The sequence below is a fragment of the Penicillium solitum genome (genome assembly GCF_028829755.1).
Source record: "Penicillium solitum strain IBT 25940 chromosome Unknown utg000003l_segment0_segment0, whole genome shotgun sequence".
NCBI lineage: Eukaryota > Fungi > Ascomycota > Eurotiomycetes > Eurotiales > Aspergillaceae > Penicillium > Penicillium solitum.
The window spans coordinates 4,489,385-4,507,935 of record NW_027072123.1 but is presented as its reverse complement, the minus strand read 5'-3'; the positions used below and the strand labels follow the sequence as shown (position 1 = coordinate 4,507,935).

At 44.9% G+C, this 18,551-nt stretch overlaps 7 protein-coding genes across 7 annotated transcripts; 2 read left to right on the top strand and 5 right to left on the bottom strand.

Annotated features, from left to right (window-relative positions):
* Window positions 1–386: 386 nt before the first annotated feature.
* On the bottom strand, window positions 387–1,588 carry N7455_005645 (uncharacterized protein; the record flags this gene model as incomplete). Its single annotated transcript, XM_040961893.2, has 4 exons — window positions 387–852; window positions 934–1,051; window positions 1,141–1,507; window positions 1,574–1,588. 4 exons carry the CDS (start codon window positions 1,586–1,588, stop codon window positions 387–389), a joined length of 966 nt encoding a protein of 321 aa, XP_040807677.2.
* Window positions 1,589–3,558: 1,970 nt separating this feature from the next.
* On the bottom strand, window positions 3,559–4,839 carry N7455_005644 (uncharacterized protein; the record flags this gene model as incomplete). The annotated part of the gene is made up of 1 exon (XM_040961870.2): window positions 3,559–4,839. The coding sequence occupies one exon, from the start codon at window positions 4,837–4,839 to the stop codon at window positions 3,559–3,561; it is 1,281 nt and encodes a 426-aa protein (XP_040807671.2).
* A 1,226-nt stretch (window positions 4,840–6,065) lies between these two features.
* N7455_005643 (Zn(II)2Cys6 transcription factor domain-containing protein) lies at window positions 6,066–7,298 on the bottom strand (the record flags this gene model as incomplete). The annotated part of the gene is made up of 1 exon (XM_040961890.2): window positions 6,066–7,298. One exon carries the CDS (start codon window positions 7,296–7,298, stop codon window positions 6,066–6,068), a length of 1,233 nt encoding a protein of 410 aa, XP_040807674.2.
* Window positions 7,299–8,750: 1,452 nt separating this feature from the next.
* N7455_005642 (SDR family oxidoreductase) lies at window positions 8,751–9,675 on the bottom strand (the record flags this gene model as incomplete). Its single annotated transcript, XM_040961883.2, has 2 exons — window positions 8,751–8,911; window positions 8,967–9,675. 2 exons carry the CDS (start codon window positions 9,673–9,675, stop codon window positions 8,751–8,753), a joined length of 870 nt encoding a protein of 289 aa, XP_040807669.2.
* A 489-nt stretch (window positions 9,676–10,164) lies between these two features.
* On the top strand, window positions 10,165–10,646 carry N7455_005641 (uncharacterized protein; the record flags this gene model as incomplete). The annotated part of the gene is made up of 2 exons (XM_040961874.2): window positions 10,165–10,301; window positions 10,361–10,646. The coding sequence occupies 2 exons, from the start codon at window positions 10,165–10,167 to the stop codon at window positions 10,644–10,646; spliced, it is 423 nt and encodes a 140-aa protein (XP_040807690.1).
* A 3,690-nt stretch (window positions 10,647–14,336) lies between these two features.
* Window positions 14,337–15,289, bottom strand: N7455_005640 (uncharacterized protein; the record flags this gene model as incomplete). Its single annotated transcript, XM_040957133.2, has 2 exons — window positions 14,337–14,910; window positions 14,982–15,289. The coding sequence occupies 2 exons, from the start codon at window positions 15,287–15,289 to the stop codon at window positions 14,337–14,339; spliced, it is 882 nt and encodes a 293-aa protein (XP_040812460.2).
* A 1,540-nt stretch (window positions 15,290–16,829) lies between these two features.
* On the top strand, window positions 16,830–17,969 carry N7455_005639 (uncharacterized protein; the record flags this gene model as incomplete). Its single annotated transcript, XM_040957163.2, has 1 exon — window positions 16,830–17,969. The coding sequence occupies one exon, from the start codon at window positions 16,830–16,832 to the stop codon at window positions 17,967–17,969; it is 1,140 nt and encodes a 379-aa protein (XP_040812457.2).
* Window positions 17,970–18,551: the final 582 nt, after the last annotated feature.

Genomic DNA, 18,551 nt, shown 5'->3' with positions numbered 1-18,551 from the left:
TTTCTCACATTTTCATATTAATTAATTAGAATTAATATTACCTAGGTAGTGCAGGGCGATGTAATCATATTTATACCATACCTTAGTAGTCTTGTTTATCTTCTAACAAGCTAGATGGTTCATAAAAATGGTTATTATGAATTTGGTATACTAGGTACATTTTGTATAGGGAGGCCATACAAAATATACCTAATCTCAATATGCACATGTACTGTTGACTGGAGCGCACCAACACCGAGTATTTGTCACTGGCTTATCCATAATCATATCAATTTCTAGGGTAAGGTGACTTCATAGTATATTATCCTTGACCATAACAACATTATAACATTATATAGATTACTCTAGAATATAAATCTGCTTAGGTATATCTCTTGTACAACGTACTAGGAAGTACGGTCTTTGCGATGTCCCTCCTCCCAAGTAACACTAATATTCACCGTCTTTGCAATTCCATCCCCCATTACCCCCTTTCCATCATCACTGTCATTGGCATTTACAGAAGTCCTAGTAGTCCCCATCTCCATATCCTCGCCCCGTGCACCCGAAAAGAAATTCTGCCTACTCCCAGAGGCCTCAGGATTGGTTTGTACGCGATTCGTCGCGCGTTGAAGGCTTGTTGTTTTATTCCTGTACGATGAGGTGAAAGGAAAATTGCTCGACTTGTCGCTTGCGAACAACTGGCGCACGGAAGAAACAGCCAGCGAACGAAGGCAGGGAACCGATGCGGTGATAATGACAAGATAGCATTCGATCATAGCCCAGCAGGTAAGATCTATCGCATTGGCTGTACCATCCCAGGTTAAGATCTCTTTGAGATATACAGCCTTCATTATAGCACCGACTGTTGCGCTATACAGTAAAGACGTCCTTATTAGTAAATTTGGCTAGAGAGGAGGGTGTAATTGTAACCGTATCAAGGAAGTTACTTACACAAGACCCAAACTCGTGAGTACCATGAGGCTGAGCTTGATCATCGGCTTTAGCTTAAGATCCCAGAAAATGTAGGACGGAAGGACTGCTAGCAGCAAGTCTGCTGCGGAGTTGCAGACTATGAATAATTTGATACTGTTAGTTAAGAGCTCAGGGAATTGTGAGTTTCCTAGCTGCAAGTGAGCCATTGGCATCGGATGGACATACAGCAGAGGAAGTAACCGAAACGGAGCTGTATATAGTCTTCCGTGCAGTTCGTGGCGTATTTGATATCCCAGACCCCACGGATATCGTGGCATTGAGATAAGATGAGGATAATCATCACAGCGTTTGCCACTATTTGCACCGCAAACAGTATCCATAGGCTGATCTTGAAGAATTTCCTCATTGAAAGAACTGGCAATAGGTAGAGGATGAATGCGATTCGGCCTAGACATGTGCTTGTGACGCTGCAAACCTCCATTATGGTATAGTATTTAAGAGCGGTGGTCTCGTCGGCTCCAGGACGACCGGATGCAAAGCCGTAGTCAAGGACTGCGATTGTGAAGAGTATGGATGAGGCGAGGGCGAAACCCTGTAATACGGGTTAAAATAATAGACTTATATCATCATTTCCCTCCAATCGTTAGCATGAACTTACGAGAGATGCAATCATTGTGACATCGTCCGATCCCATATGGCGAAGCCTGGCTTTTGCAAATATCCGGAGCACCACCACGATGATTGCGACGGCCCCAAGGGACCATGTGCCCTCTAAGACTGACTTCCGATCACCAACGAGAGAAACCATCATATGGGGTTGATAAATCAGTAATCGTTACATCCCCTTGAAAGCAATGGGGTCTGATAGCGGTGAATTTGACACAGTACGGGTCAGGAAAATCCACAAAGATCTGGGTCCTGAACCCATTATCAATTTTTCCGTGTGTCGATCAAAGAATCAACCAACTCGGCCCCTAACCACCTAGAAAAGACTCACTTCGAGGATCATTTCATTTTATTTCATGGCGCACGAATGGAATCACGACTTGAAACGGAGCAACACATGCTTTAACTTCGGGTCCACTTTTATTTGAGACATTAGCCCCGGAACTTCTGCCTCAGTTTGGGCTTCAAAGGGGCCATTAGGGTCTCGACGAGCGGATATTAATATAATAGAGTCGTATATTGCCCAGTATGGAGGTTCTAAGTCTCTGTTATATGGATATCGGATATGCCGAATATGCCGGCATTCCTTAATTGAACAGGAATACTCCAGTGGTTCGATGAGAAGCAGTCTGCATAGTCTTCTAGATCTTCTTTTTCTCTTGCAGCGATTCTAATTTTCTAAAGCTTCTTGTTTCCTCTCCCTTCCCCTGTAGAATATGATTCGGTCAAACAAGTTTAACTATTTCGCCCTATGGATTGTTTTAACCACAGTTCACATGGGTGCACTCCTAAGTTACAGGGGCCATCAAGATCTTTTACGTCAGCATATCAGGGCTACACATAGTTCGTAATTGTGTCCCACCTCGTATTCAGTACATATCCCGTTTCTGATCTACTCTTGGCGGAACCTAATTTTATTCTTTGGATATTATCATGTCATTAGCCTTTCTCCCGTTTATCGATGCCTCATCCAAACAAACGTAGCGAATGGACTTAATTAGCGTTTCGGTAGCATATAAACTTTAGAGCTAGTGTGCCCTCAGGGGCTAACTGCTATATATAGGAAAAGTTTAACAAGTTTGGAAACCAAAAGGAGCAACCATACGGGTTCTTGGTGCCCAGCTTTGGTACACGTGGCGCAGTGCTGAGGCAAATTGACGACACAATCAGTGGTTGGTTGGTCTTTGTATCATGTCCTCTTCTTCTCGGTACCGAGTACTTCTTGGTAAGTGCCTTGGTTGTCTTGAGATAAGGTTATACGCGGATAATAACACATGTACGATCTCCGTTATGGTCCGCAACGGGGTAAGCTTAGTCTAAAGTCTATTAGTTTCGCCGGTAAGGGAACCGGGAGCAGCGAGGAATGACCGAAGAATCGCCTTTGATTGGGTCAAGGGCGTTTAAGATTGTACCATTAGCGGGTTTCAGCGGAGGGAGACTCCAAACACGGATTCCCGGGGCCGAAACACTGATTTACCTAATCAGGAAGAAGACATCTGGGCACCCATTTCATTGGCTATATTCTCTATTAGGGTCCTATTAGGATTAGGGATTTAGGGAATCTAGGGACTCTAGTTTCTATTTAATAGTCTTGAAATTTGGGGTCTCTCTAAGGTTAAATGGTTCGAGTCTCGTGGAACTTTTCTTGAGTCCCGAGCTACATGCCCTACCATTAGAGTGATATATTTCCAAAGGTTTATCGACTCGCACGAGATTCCTTTACATAGTTCATAATTTTATAACTTTGTTCGCGAATAATTCCTCATACCAGCCTGGCACCTTGAATTCTATGTATATTTGTAATCTTATTCTTCGTGGTGTTTTCATGCTGATGGGTTGCTGAGTTACCCAGCAACCCTTCGACACGGATGTATACCAAAAAGAAAATTCTACCCACCCCCGTCGATCCCCTGTAGCCAGTTTGCACAAAATAATCGTTCCCGCTCGGAATGATAAACAAGCGTACAATGTCGGGATTCAAGCAGGATTTTCACATATTTTTGTTTCTTTGAGCACCTTTAAAGGCACACTCTTGTTAAATACTTGGGTCTCTCCGGCAATTGTGATTGAGATCTTCCAGTCTATAGCATGAGTGTGCTTGATGTTATATGTGACAAAGTCGGGATAGATGGGGGTCATATCATGGAGACGCAAATCTGAGGAAGTCAGGCCGGTTGAGTGTAGAACAAGCTGGAACATGTCCCCGATATTGATGGATGCGTTTTGGTGTCCGAGAGGCAATATCAATGGAGACTCGAGGCTATCAAATACCTTTTCGAGATGAAGGTTAAGTGAGAACTGATGCCTATCCTTGTGAACAGTTCCGAATGGAGGGCAACCTGTAACGATAATGTCCGTGTAGCAGACCAGGGACAATTTGATCCAGTTGATCCGAGCTTCCTGTGTGGTACCCTTGAGTGAGTCACTAGTCTTATCCTCGAGAGGCGCGATGTGTAGCACGAGAGGAAGATTATGCGCGTCACCAAGTTTCAGAATGCGGGGGGATGCGAGGTCGACCTGGTAGGAGAACTTGGGGACTTTGGACGATCCGAAAAGCTTCTGTGTTTTTTGCTTTAGGGATAGCTTTGCATCGCTCGTGGCGGGCAGTAGCCGCTGACTTTGAACTTTACCCTCGATGGATAAGCGAGTGACCCGCTCGAGCTGGCTCTTCTCGACTACCCCGACCGGGTGCCTGATTTCCACCTTCCAAGTAGCAGAACAAACTTGGGGCGATCCAAAGTTGTACTTTAATTTGGCGCTCAGATAATACTCGATAAAACACCCGGACGCGAGGCCGGAGTCGCTGCCTAATGTTCTGAAAGTCCCTGGCAGTGGGTGATGAGTGGTCTGGTCTCCATCGAGCGCGAGAAAGCTACCAGCTTGTGCAAACTTTTTCCTTAGCATATCAACTGGCTTGATAGGGATTCGTAGCGAGAAAGGCCAGCTGAGTGATTCGTTGCTTCCCTCCGGCAGATGCAGAGGTCCGCGGAATATCACTTCCTCCCGTGGATAAAGTAGGTGCCAGTCATCCGACACCTTTTTCTCTTTACCCGGGGGTGTCAGTTGGGTGTGTATGCGACTCGACAGCGTAAGCGTCACTGTAGCTTCAGAGGTAACAATATGTGCGCGGCGCACGAGATTGCCGATGATGGTGTCGCCGGGGGTGAAAGACCACCCCGGCGGTGCCGCGACATCAAATTTGAGTTTGTCATCTCCACGCGTAGCAGCACGTACATCACGTCTATCGTTTCGAGACATAATGTATTTGATGCGGTTTTTCAGTAGCCGGAGACAGTGTATACAGACTGTTTTTAAGTATATTTTGAAAGGCTCATCTGTATTCCCTTAGGGCCTGAAACGGTTGGCGAATACTCCGTACAAGATTCGCATTTTGAGGGCAAGGCGAGTTATGGCCCTCATCAGACCAACTGGCTGACCCAATAGCCATTCGCACATCGATCACGCCCTCCAGGGGTCGATAGAACTTGTCCACTATGTTTGCTCTATTTGTTTGGCCTTAGTCAGCCACATATTAAGCCCTGGAGCCTGGAGGTAGGGGCCGGGTAGTGCGGGCGGGCCCGCGGGCCTATTTCCCGCTTATATAAGGCCCGTGGGCATTACCTTGGAATGCCCACCGTGACCTGGGTACCCGCCCGTCCATGGGCGTCTAGTTACGCCTTGCCTATATATCAACTGTGTTATTGTTCCGGGAGTATTCGTAACTTTAGTGATTTAAAGAAGGTCGGTTATTTATTCTAAGGGGATGCAAGATAGGGTCTAGCTAGTTTTCAATTACCTCGTTTATTCCTATAGATAGTATAGAATTAATTTCGACGATACGGCTTAGGCCCTGATCTGCACAAGCCTCAAATCAAAACAGTCTAATCTTAGTATATATAATCCAACAGTATGGATGGACCTGGCAAATATAGGTAATATTATAAAAGGACTAGTAGATATCTTGACATTCTTAGAGACCTTATTCAGGTTTGCAATATAAAGCTAGAGCGCTGAGAGGCAGCGAGTAGAATGAGGCCTTTTAATTGCCTCGTCAATTCTAAATAGATTAACAAACCAGGATCCCGGATCTTCGCTCCAATAGATAGACTCTTCCTGTTCTCACGAATATCATTGTTAGTGAAATACTCTATATGCTCTAGTACTCCGTGAGAACACGACAAAAAGCTATCCATTATTCCGAACTAAGATCACTGTCAAAGAAGTTTGGAAGCTTCTCAGAATTTGATTCTCCTGGCTACGGTCTTTCAAGCGACTTGGTCCTTATCAAGAGCTTTTGCGCGTAATGGAATCGGTTAATTTCCTGTAAGTTTTCGCTGCAACGGTGACATTCTTTTGAAACAAGACATCCTCATAAGCGACACATGAGAACAGGAAAGTATCGCAACAATTTTCCCCCTTTGATACATGATTTCAGGTGATGAAATTGAATATCTGATAATCCCCAAATTTCCATCAGATATGGGTTATGAGACTAATCCAAACCTTTCGGCATAGTGGTCGCCGGCCCAAAGGCAGCAGTGGTCTATCCCTTTGATCAAAACCATCATCATCATGCCAAGATCTTCAATGTCGACCGGCTTGGCGACTGAGATGTCTTCATCCCAACTGCTGAATCGAACTGGAATTGGATTACACCTCTGAAGGCCTGAATGCCACTGGGACTCGGAAGTTGCAGCCCAGAGAGTGTTCTGTGCATAAAACGATAGATTTTCAAACTCATGGTGGGAGTCATCCCAGCCATTTTTGAGAAAGCAGTAAAGCCCCTGCAAGGTATATCCGACAATAATAGTCCGTCGAACACTTTCGGCAAATAGCCAGTCCTGCCACGAGACCGTCCTCGAGCTCGAGCTTGGACACGTGATGTCTGCCTTAGTTCCTAGAATTTGTTGCGATCGATGCTGCAGCTGGCGTATCCACGCGATAAATAGAGGCTCTGTTCTTTCTGCATCGGCCCGCTGGCGGATATCTCCATCGAAGAGTCGTATGATCTGTAAAAGTGTCAAGGCTTGCACTGATGCAAGCTGCTCAAGTACAGGAACGGTTGCAAAACGTGAAACTAGGCGATCCGCCAGTTGAGAGATGATGCGATAGACTAGATCTTGGTTTGATTCTGTCTTCCTGTCATATAGAGCACAGACACCAAGAACATCTTGGATTGCCCGGGGAGTGTATGGCTCATACAAGTGTTTATGTATGAAGGACGTCCTGCCTTCTGACACAAAAACGCCTGGGAGAGCTTTCATTTGTTTCACAGAATAGATGATTCGAGCTTGATAGATTTCTCCTGCCAGTACACTCCTACTGGGAGAGTCGTTCAGCCTTAGTTGATCAGGAACTGCAAAATCCTGCATGTTTTCCATAACTTCCTGCCAGTCAAGATTGTAATCAGGAAATGGAGGGAGCATATTTTCCATGGGTGTATCTTCGCATGCGAAATCAATCCCGGTTGGCATTTCATCCGCCATATTACAGCGGAGGCCACTATTGCCGGAAAATGCTTCGAAATCAACAAGATTGGGAAATAGCTGTTGTCCTAGCCCCGGTGAAACATTGTTCTCCCCAGAGATAGGCGATGTGTGTTGATATTGACATTCCAATGAGCGTACCTTGCAGCGGTAGCAACGGGGGACGGCCATATCACATCGCCTTTTCGATCTTGCGCAGCTTACGCATGCCTTTGGGTAGGGAGCCGGCATGTCGAAACTAAACCCGTAGGGGAGTGGCCAACAGAATGAAGCGATGGCAGTGATACTCGGGTTTCAAGTCGGGGTGCGGGCAGAGGCTGAGTGACTTCGAAATAGGCCCAACAATTCAGAGTGTTCACTGCAGGATAAGTCACGTGGCTCGATCGGCCAAGGAGTGTGGTCCCGAGCAGAGTCTAGGGCCTAGTATATATACCGCTGCAGTGACAATCAAATCGGAGGTTCCGATTGTCCCTATGATCTTTTGGCCGGGTGGTAAAATGTATCTTATGTAATCACTTAGGTGTAGCGGGATTACAGGAGTGACTTCAGGAGTCAGGACCAAGCGAAGAAGAATCGAAACAATTTACGCAACACTGGACGCAATCTACTGATAGCTAATCCGTACATGGGGATTGAATTCTAAATTGCCACAATCTCAAAAGAAAATCAAAACTGGCAATGCCGAAAAAGGTGGCTTTCACTTTATTTTTACACATTTGTTTAGCGTTACGATGGAAACATCTTGACCGTCATGAATGGCGATGCTTGCCTACGAAACGTGATCGTCTTTCCTTAAGGTGGAGTGCTTGGAATTGTACGTTTGCACAGCCTGCGGTGCATCGATCAACAAATTCTCTCATAGTTTACGTGAAATATCTCAGAATGTCGTGCGGAACCGCCCTGCAAGGTAAAAATGTTTTTCAATCTCACTTGCAGACGCTGCATTGTATGGCATAGCGTCCAGAGATCACAGCTTGGACTTTTCTAATATCCAATATTTGTCCGATTCTACGGTGTCTTTGCTTTACGTTTTGAACATAAGATACGCTTCTAAAATGAGAGATGTCATGATAGCAGTTTCAAACACATGAAGGAATAAAGAAAGCCTTGGAGATCCCGCTGTGCCTTCTTAATGGATGGCACGTCACCTACTTTTTGGGAGTAATAGTATGCCGTATTAACGGTTTAAATATGCTGCAATCCCAGCATTTAATTAGTTTTTAGTGGTGCGGCGCCTTGAGCAGTACGTCACATTTGTCTCAAAACCAAGCCACTGCTCAATAATCATCATCTTGGATATTTCAAAGATTATAGTGATTATTCGATATTTGCCGGCCTTGAAGAAACCGGAAAACATACAAACAACAAAGCGCTTGATATGTTGCTCCTTTCTCCATATGTCAATAACAGGCGGTTGTGTTGGGTTGAACGATTCACCCATATTGCATTTACATTAGTACATCTACAACAGTTGATATGTTCACCAATGATTCACATATCAACGAGGTAACTTCTCAGCATATGTATAAGATAAAAGTTCTACTGTTTAGTGAAAGCATGAAAGTTAATCAGCTAACCCTTGCTTGACCCATTCAATCCCGAACAGCGTCAACGTGGCATGTTCATATATATTTGTGCAGTATAATACTTTTCAACCTAACAAACTGTCTAGGCTGTTGGTTTTTAGAGTCCATTCAATCCATGAACCAAGAGATTTCTGGACCGAATATCATGGGCACGCTCAATGAGCTCATCTACATCCCAATTGGACCATAGGAATCTTCCCTTGAAGGCATCGGCATCTCCAGAAGATGCCAACCAAACGCAAAAAGACCCAGGTAACCCTGACGTGCATTTGTGTCAGACATAGCGACAAAATCAGACGAGTACGGGACATACCAATATCGTCCATAGCAGCCAAATCACCGGCCTTGGCTTGCATATCAGTGGCAATGGCACCGGGGTTGATATTGAAAACACGTAACTGGGGATGCTCATGTTGCACGTATTCCACAATCTTCGCTAGGCTGAGTTTTGATGCCGAGTATGCAGAATAACCTGGTATGTAAGACATATGACCGGCGCCAGATCCAACGTTGATGACTGTGGCACCAGCTGCCGGGGAAGTTTTGAGGAAGCCGCGTATCACATTTAAGGCTCCTTTCACGTTCACCTCGAAGCATCGCCAATAATCATCCAGATTTGATTCGGCAATGGGGCGATGCTCATCCAAATATCCTGCATTCTGGATCAGAACGTCAATTCGACCAAAGGAAGCGATCGTCGCCTTGTAAGCAGCGGAAACAGCCTCTGTGTCCAATATATCTACTTTGTAGTAGAGCAACTTGGTCTTGAGCTGGGAAGTCTGGATTGAGGCCGTGACTTCCTCCACCGTTTCTTGAAGATGCTGTTCACTGCGACCAACGATGACGATTCCCTCGGCCTGCGCTATTGCGAATGACTTTGTAATTGCACGTCCAACCCCGCGGCCTCCGCCCGAAACAAAAACCACGCGACCTTCACAGCTCAGGCGTGGATCATTCTCGGAAATTGAGGCGTAAGTTGCATGGTGGTTGGTAGGAACGAACGTATCCCATGAGGATGCCATGAGGAGTAGGAGGGATGGCAAAGAAAGCTGAAGGAACGGAATTGGTAGCTTGGATTTGGGAAACAAGAAGCATATTTAAATGTATTGCCGCGGAAACCCACGCTTTCGCGTAGGCTCATGCTGTTCGTCATGACATACGAAAATCTCTTTGGAGGGGCCATTGCAGCTTCCGCCCTGAACATGTCTTCCGCATGCTCACTCGGAAGAGATCCACTTTTTTCCAGTCTGGGTGCTTCGTAAGGCTAGACTTGGTGAAACCCCACTGACAAAAGAGGCTAGTGTTCCGCAATCAGCGGAACTCCAGCAATTCCAACGGAGTATATATGACGTAATCTGGAACACATAAATAACGATATAGTTATGGCTAGAAAATCACTTTGTGACAAGGGTTGTGCCAAAAGGTGTGTATTGCACCCTTCGAGTTGGTTTTCGAGTTGGTTGGTATCCCATATCTAATATCAAATGCAGATTAACTTAAAGACAGCTCCTATGAATATATCATTTACTCAAGACAGTCCCTTGGGCGAGTGGGTCGATCAGTTGCTGAACACGGTATTCTTTCAGCCCGATGATGACCTATCCTCGAATGCCATTCAAGAATTCTTTAGTCGTGACCTCAAAGTGCGGTATGGAAGCCTTCTATAGTTAGAGGACTAGATGTGCATTTACTGATCTGTGCCCATAGAATCAACGGCGTATCTATCAACTATGGCGATTACGTAGATGCCGTGGTCGCTACTCGCGCTCAAAATATCATATCTGTCGTTAGCAACGAGGAATTGATTGCGAGTCGCGAAGAGCAAGCCTCCGCTGGGGCAGGTGGCTCTGTCGCTCATCTTTCGAGCTTCATCTTGAAGGACAAACAGACCGGGCTGGAGAAAAAGGAATCCACTGTGACGCTGGCTACGGTTGACCTTGTGGATGGTAGACGGGTACTAAAGGAGTTAACTGAAGTTCATCGTTCCGCTTGAAACAAGATGGGACATTTGAGAGTTTCGTTGATCTTGAAGAGATTCTGCGATAAGATTTTCTAATCTGATTCGCTCATGGTGTGAGCATATATCGGTTGTTGGCATATCTTGGTACCTAGCCTTTCAACAAACATCAGATCAAGTCAACTACGCATAAAATTCTTCTTTTTACCTTTCCAAGCCCCTTTCCGTTCAGCAATTGAAAATTTCGCGTTTTCTTCGATCAGTTTGTCCGTTTCATTGAGTTGATAGTTCAGTCTTGGCATCAAATCTCGTCAACACATTTGTCTACGACGTGTACCACACAATGGACAGCTTCAGAGAGGAATATCATGCGAAGTTTGACCGAGAGCCTTATGTTAATCCTGTGACTCGTTTTCGGTGGTTTGTCAAGATTCGCGGTCTACATTCATCGGGGCGTTTGCTAACAGACATGGAGGGATCTTGCCAGCCATATCTCAAGCGGAGAGCATGCCGAAGGGATAAGGCGACTTGAAGTATACAAGGAGTGGCTGTTGAAATCCATGTTGCAGACAAGTAAGAGAAATGCTCTTGTCATCCTTCCTATCACCAGCCAGGAAGTGGATTATAAAGAGGATTCGCCTTCGTGAGTATAACAGGGTTCATTGCAGTCGGAGCTTTGCTCATACATCTCAAGGCTACCGACCGCCCCAATTGCATTTGATGGAATCTGGCTAGCGCCGGTGATGGGGGCTCCAGAAATTTCAGTGCCAAGTATGATATCACCTACCAGAAATCCAAACTGGAATACTGAAAATCTAATTACGAGACTAGTCGGTGAACTGGAGTAATCTGCAAGCAAACAAGTATGCCATGCATGCATGTTCAACAACTTTGATATGCAATTGTTGAATGAGCCAAATTTACGAGGTGCCTAGTCGAGTCTTCACCCAAGCGAAAGTCACTCTTTTAAAGGTACGCAGAAAGTTAGTTGTACTACTTTGACCAAATTGAAGAATTTCGTTGTTCAGACGCAACTAACTAACGCAGATGCATAAGGGTAAGAGTGCTAGACCGAACGTATGATGGCTAAATATGATACAATCCCCATCCAATATCCGATATGGCATAACCCAGGGGGACAGCCGAATAACCACGGTTGTGCGTGGTGTTGGGGGAGATAATCGAGGTGATTCCGTATAGGCGGTTTTATAAATATTGAATACCCGGTTTCAACCATGTAATAAACTTAGTATTCAACAGCATCTTCTCTATCATGCTCTTGATTTCTCACCACCCTTCCCCTATGCGCGATTTGCTAATGATCCATTTTTGCCACTGATCTAGTTCACCGTCCCACGCCCTATTTGCCTCCAATATAAACTAGCCAATCCTTCGTGGTCCCTCCCCGAGTACTGGAGTGCGGCCTGTTGCCTTCCTTCGCCCGACTTTGCTCTGTTCCCTCTTTACGCTCGGATTATAATGTTCGGATTATAATGTTCGGATAATTTTAAAACCGAAGAAGACCGGAATACTGCTTTTATGATTAGTGACGCTGTTAAAGTAGCTCCTATAATACGGAATTAACGAAACGCTAATTGTCTGCTAGTAGAGCCCGAACCTACGATAACTACTCCTTTAGCGATAAAACGATAGAATCTTACCTAACAAAAAGCCTAATCAACCTAGTCTTATATTAAAAGAGGTCTTAATATTTTAACCGATATAGGGAGTATTCGATGCCTACGTCGAGATAAAGGCTTTAGAAGGTAGGAAGTAAAGAGACCTATAGCTCTCTACTATAATAATGAATACTCGTATGGATAAAATAGTCTAAGGACGGTTATACTCGACTTCGTATAACGGTCCGTGCGATAGACTTAGACGCTCTCTAGAAGAATAAGTAGAGCGCTGATAGTCGGTATAATGGTAATAGTTAATGCCGATCCTCGCTAAAGCAGCTTTTCGAGATAACTAGGAAACTCGAGGTTCTAGGCGAAAAGATAAAGACCTCTAAGTAGTATTATTGAAAGAATACTTATAAGTATCATTATTTAGTCGACGTTGTTACCAGCCAGTTCTTCAAAGAAAGAGTGCAATTAAACGAGAATACTAAGTACAGAGAATAAAGAGAAAGAAAGAAAAGATCAGTTGAGATTGTTACGTGCCAGTTCTTTACAAAAGAGGAATGGACTAGATCAACTATACTCGCGACTAACTAGCATCTTTAATGAATTGATTTTCTTTTTACCAACGAACTGTTACAGTCATCGTCGAAAGAAACTCCTCCTATTTTGTCACTTAACCGCGTTGACTGAGCAAGAACCGGCTGACGCGAATCACGGCTGAGACAGTCTGATCAGTTTATTAAACCGAGTAACCCGATCCCGTCAGCTTCGATTCTAGATTAAGGCAAGCCCCATCAGTTAAGTATTTACGTTCTACTGGTCGTATTAAGCTTAAAATTTATATGTATAGTTATTAAAAAGTACTTTTCTTACTTATATATTAAATTTAAAATAAATACAACCGGTAGAAGCTGAGATACAGTGAGATGCAGTATTAATAACTAAGCGGTTTATATAACGCTCAGACTATGATTTTGTGCAATTTCGAGCGTAGGGGGGGGGGTTGCATACGTTTGCAGTGTCTAAAACGTGACACTGATAGTGTTTTACTACTTCTGACAATCGTAGCAAAAACGCTGAATTATCCCCTAACAACTTTGGAAAGACCAGCTATTTTATGTAAGCTATAAGCACGGCAGACGGGTCGATCTCAACAAAGGGCACATAACACTCCCTGCATATGTATTTGTACCGGAGGGCGTTCGTGAAGCCGTAGATTGCGAAGAACATCAAGTCGCACTCTGAAACCAATAAATTGTAGTTATACTGGGTAGTTGTCTACTTGTCTCTAAACACTCCTAACTGCTCCCGTTAATACACCTTCGGCTAGTGCCGAGGCAGCCTGATAGAGATGGTATGGTATCTGTGACCCCTTTGTCCTGCGACGTAGGATACCAATCAAAACTCCTAGTGCCCTATGTGATTCCACCTCATGCATAACAATTTACAAATACATGGGTCCGATGCGTTCATCTTATTCTTTTTGCGATGTTATTGGTCAAGGTAATCATCGCTTTATGGGGCTATTCAAAAATAGGCGGGCCCGTCACGGAAAGCCAACCACAATCAAAGTGGGAGTTATCACCCGTTCTCACCTTTCTCGCCCTAGTATTCAGAGATTTAACCTAAATCACCCGCCCGTACCCTCGGGTGCCGTCTAGCCGTCCAAGAATTAGGGGCATATTGAGAACTGACTACGTAGATTATGTGGCTACTTGTGCTTGACGAGATCGGCCTCTTGTGAGAATCATCAAAATTTACTTCTAGGAAGGATGATATGGGGTATAACTTAACAAAGTATATAACCTTGGAAGACGAGAGAAGATTGCGACTAGCTAGAAAAGTTTCTTGTGAGAATTCGAGGTGTATATAATTTTGAAACATATGATTTTCGTTGGCTGCCTCAGTGCATCAGAACCCGATTATTCACGTAAATTAACTGTTCAAAGAAGCTTCACTCCCAGAAACCTTTATTAAAGGCAGACTGGATACCAGTCATTGAACACCTAAATCGAGCTTCCCATTCTTGCTATGAGACGGTTCCATAATCGTGTTCAAGACTTGGGTCGCATAAACCCTCGACTAATCAAAAAGAATGCCATCATCGATGTTGTGTAGTAGAAAGTTCGAACGGTCCCGAATAAGCGGGCTTGCATGGGGCTTCAAACACCTTGGGCTCTTGGTAAAGTTCTGCCATATCATGCGGAGGCTCCGTCGAGGGTTTAACTGGAAGTTCGGCTCCCGTAGGACCTTTTTGACGCCAGCGTCGTCGATTATACCATGTGGCGGCTAACGCGATCAAGACGCACCCAACCACAACTCCGATGACTGGCCCAGCAATCCATGCCCTTGAAGATCCTCCTTGTGATGAACCACTCTGACCTGTGCTGGGGGTTGTTGCAGTAGCCAATGGCCCTGAGCTCGAAACGGCGTTTCTCGCGGTTGACCCCGTGCTAGTTGCTTTTGAGTCTGTGGTGGTCGTGGCCGTCGTCTGAAAGTCGGTGTATTGCCATCGAACAAAGACTGCCTTGGCATTTAGACCGCCAGACATCGTTTTGCTAGTTATTGTTCCCCCTTGGGTGAATGTCCATACATGATTTGTATCGGTATTATCCGAGTAGCATCTGTTGGTCGAGTACCACACCATGTCATCACCAGGTTGGGCGGTAAAACTCCTAGTAAAGCCGACAATTATTAATAAACGAAGACATCCGATGATGTTTATGTTTGTATGAAATGAACTCACGATGGACAACAGGTTGCCCTGGTTTCGGAACTGCTTCCAATACTTAGAACCGTCGAGTCGGCTATGGAATAGCCCGATGGGCACACTCCTGGTGAGTAGTAAAAAGCGGTTGTCGCCTCATATCCAGAGGGGAAACAGCTGCTCCAGTCCGTGGGTCCCTGGCTCAGATACCAGCCCTCACGACTATTTGAAATCGAAGTGGTGTAGTAGTACACGCCCGTCACATATTCAACGTACCATGTGTCGGTGGTGCATGCTGGTGGTGGCGAGAAAGTGGTAGTAAGGGCTAGGGGAGTGGTAGCTGTCATGATGGTTGTTGGGGATAAAAGATCATCGAGAGAATCGGGAGAATCAGGAGAGGAAGACGAGTGCTTTCTACGGGGGACAGTCTCGCTTGCAAAGCGCTTAGCTCTTAATTTCGTTGGTGGAATCTTGCATGGGTCAATCGGTAGTGCCGTGCTAAGGATGCGCATTATCCTTGGACCGTCTTGGTACTGAACTACGATATAGTGAGGGACAATAGTTTTAAATATCTTATGGTTTCAATTATTACGAATTTTACGCTTGTGTCTTCGTTCATCCACCCTTGACTGAACTAGTACTTTAAGCATGAACGGAAGACCGATGATTCTTAGTGCGTGCGAATACTCGGACTCGCATATAAAGATAATAGAGGCTAAGCTGTCAAGGAATGGTGCAAAGATTGTACAAAGTACGTAAGACCCTCCAGGGGGTTGGCCCCAAATAATCAAGATATTTGCTAAATTCTCCAACTGAGCAAAAATAACAATGGTCCAGAACTGAAAATTTATACTGACAAATTAATAAGTAAAATGCATACTTTAAAAGTCGCATGAGCGGTTTGTAAAAAGACCGGTATTCAGTGTAACGATCCTGATTCTTGACAAATTCTTTCGCATTTGGTATTACATAAGAGGCTCGAGAATGCGAGTGCCTAAAGGCGTGATAGTCCACACGAGACTACACTTAACTATGTTGTATATCGTAGAAAATTAAGGCCGTCAATTGATTCTCGTTGAATTTGTATGGCGATAGGGTTCCGTGCGGTGGCTTGAGCCCCACCGTAGTGTTGATCTGTCAGGATCGGACCGCAGTTCCCGTCTCGGCCTGCCTAGCTCTGGCACCTTCTCCGCCAGCAATAATGCGTGATATGCTCAGGAACAATATAACTTAGTAATGATGCCTTGTAACTCTGACTGGACCAAGGTAGAGACACTTGGGCGCTTGGATTCTGAGTACTTTGCAACTCAATTGGGCAAATTCATAGCCATGCCAGCTATTTGGAGGCTTTGCACTGTACTTTTGATAGCGCCGGATTGTTACGGACCACTCATTAACCGCTGATAAGATTAGCTACTCGCATCTGGGAAATAACGATAGCCGGGCTGCATTGTCTCCATTCGTAGATTCACAACGTTAAGTGGATTTACAATTAATTCCCCACTTGGCGGACCTCGGGAGTAGACCGAGAAAATAGGTTCTCCCGTTATGATTAAGGGGTTAATCCCTTCTCATCAGGAAATAATTCTTATAATTGTCAGTATATATCTTGATACATTGGACAATGCTGTACGTTGTACCGAGTAGAGAACAGGGGGAAAAAAAAATTAAACCCGAAATTTTTGCCGTACCGTATACCCGCTACAGCGTAGCCGCTATGGACACAAAAGTCCTAAGATCAGCATCAATCACCGCGACAGATGGGGCCGAACCCTACCCACTTAGCTGAGCTATGTAAAACAAAAAAAATGAAAGGAAGAAAAATACAAGAGTAATGGTCGCCCATGATCGAAGCCTAGGCGGTCCCCTCACCTCAAAACCCTCAGGATGGAGCGGGCCATGAATTTTATCAGTCCGACACAGGCAAGGAAAAAATTATTCATCCCGCTACTAGCCACTGGCTTTTGTGTCTATTTTTTGACCTTACTTAATAATATTTACCAACCCTCCTCCAACGTGATCATTTATCACCCTCATCCTAATACTTCAATTCAGCCGAGCACTTCTGACATTTCGATTGATGCGCCGAGTGTCACTACAATTTCATCTCCGATCACAAGTCCCACAACTCCTCCTAAATTCCCACCTCGAAGTCCCCATGCTATAGCTATATTCCTCGGTGCAGACTACCATGCTGGGGATGATGATGGCGACGAAGCCGATTGGTACTATATCGGCGCACGAACGCTTGTTTACCAACTCCTCCACTCACCTACAACCAAGCTGAAAACGCCAACACCAGTGGTGATTCTGGTGACAAAAGATGTCCGGGAAAGTAAGCGAATGCGGCTCCAAGCGGACGGGGCGACTGTGATCGAGATCGAGGAAGTGGACCATGCCTTCTCGATTGGCGAACCTCGCTACGCTCAAGTTCTCACGAAACTAAGGGTGTTTGATTATGAAGTCATGCCCTACGAAAAGGTCTTCTTGATGGATACCGATATGGTCATCACGAGGCCACTTGATGCAATCTTTGATGACGAGAGTACTCGTTTGAACACGATTGACCCGAATGCAACTCGAACCGACACCGAAAGGCAAATCTCTCCCCTCCCTCAGAATTTCACATTTGCCGCTACACCAGAATCTGCCGAGAGAGACCATGAGTATCCATATTTGGACCCCAATCGCGAGAAGGCGTATTTTAACGTCGGTTGCATGCTATTTTCACCGTCAAAAGAGATATACCATTATTATCTTGCGATTCTCGACCACCCTGAATTGTTTGGGCATGGATGGCCTGAGCAAGACCTTCTCAATTATATCCACCGATTAGGTGGGCCTATGCCTTGGTCTAGGCTGCACTACTCATGGTATCTTAACTGGCCGAACCAAAATGATCTCGATGGTGATATGGCCATCATTCATTCCAAGTTTTGGCAGGAGGATTTCGGCCCTGGGGAGAAATATGCGCTTAGGTGTCTGGGGGAGATGCAAGGGTACTGGATAGCCAAAGAGGCTGTTTAAGCTATAGCATACGCAATGCAGCTGATAATTGATCTGATTGTAGTTATATAGCGCCCTGCTATGTTGTCCATGTCATTTCTAATGACCATCTTTGTATTTACTGATGTTGTGGCGGTAATAGAAGGACTAGGCCGATTTTGAGGAACTTAGAAGAATCACAATACTGTCTTTTATTCCAACCTTAGAAGGCTTAGAGTGGAGGTTTCGTGATACTCCTAGTCACTTTTTCTAGTACGATTGTCTCCAAAGGCATCGAAGAATCGAAGACTCGAGTCGCCTTAGGGCCTTAGCCACGCCACCTACAGAGGGAGTGTGACAAACTCCGGGGGGAAGAGAGCGACTTCCTCACAGTAGTCAGGATAGTTTCCGGGGGTTAATATTGCATCATTAAGAAAGAGTTTAGGCAAATTAGCTCCAGGGGGCTCGTTAGGTTCTAACATTAGAGACCGTGTTAGTGGTAGTCCTAGATGGTACAGGATACGGCTGTTTAGAACGTCTTACTAAAGCCTATTATTAATTACCCTAAGTTAACTAATGATTTATCGAACTTCTATAAAGAGTTCCATATATTCACCCTTATAA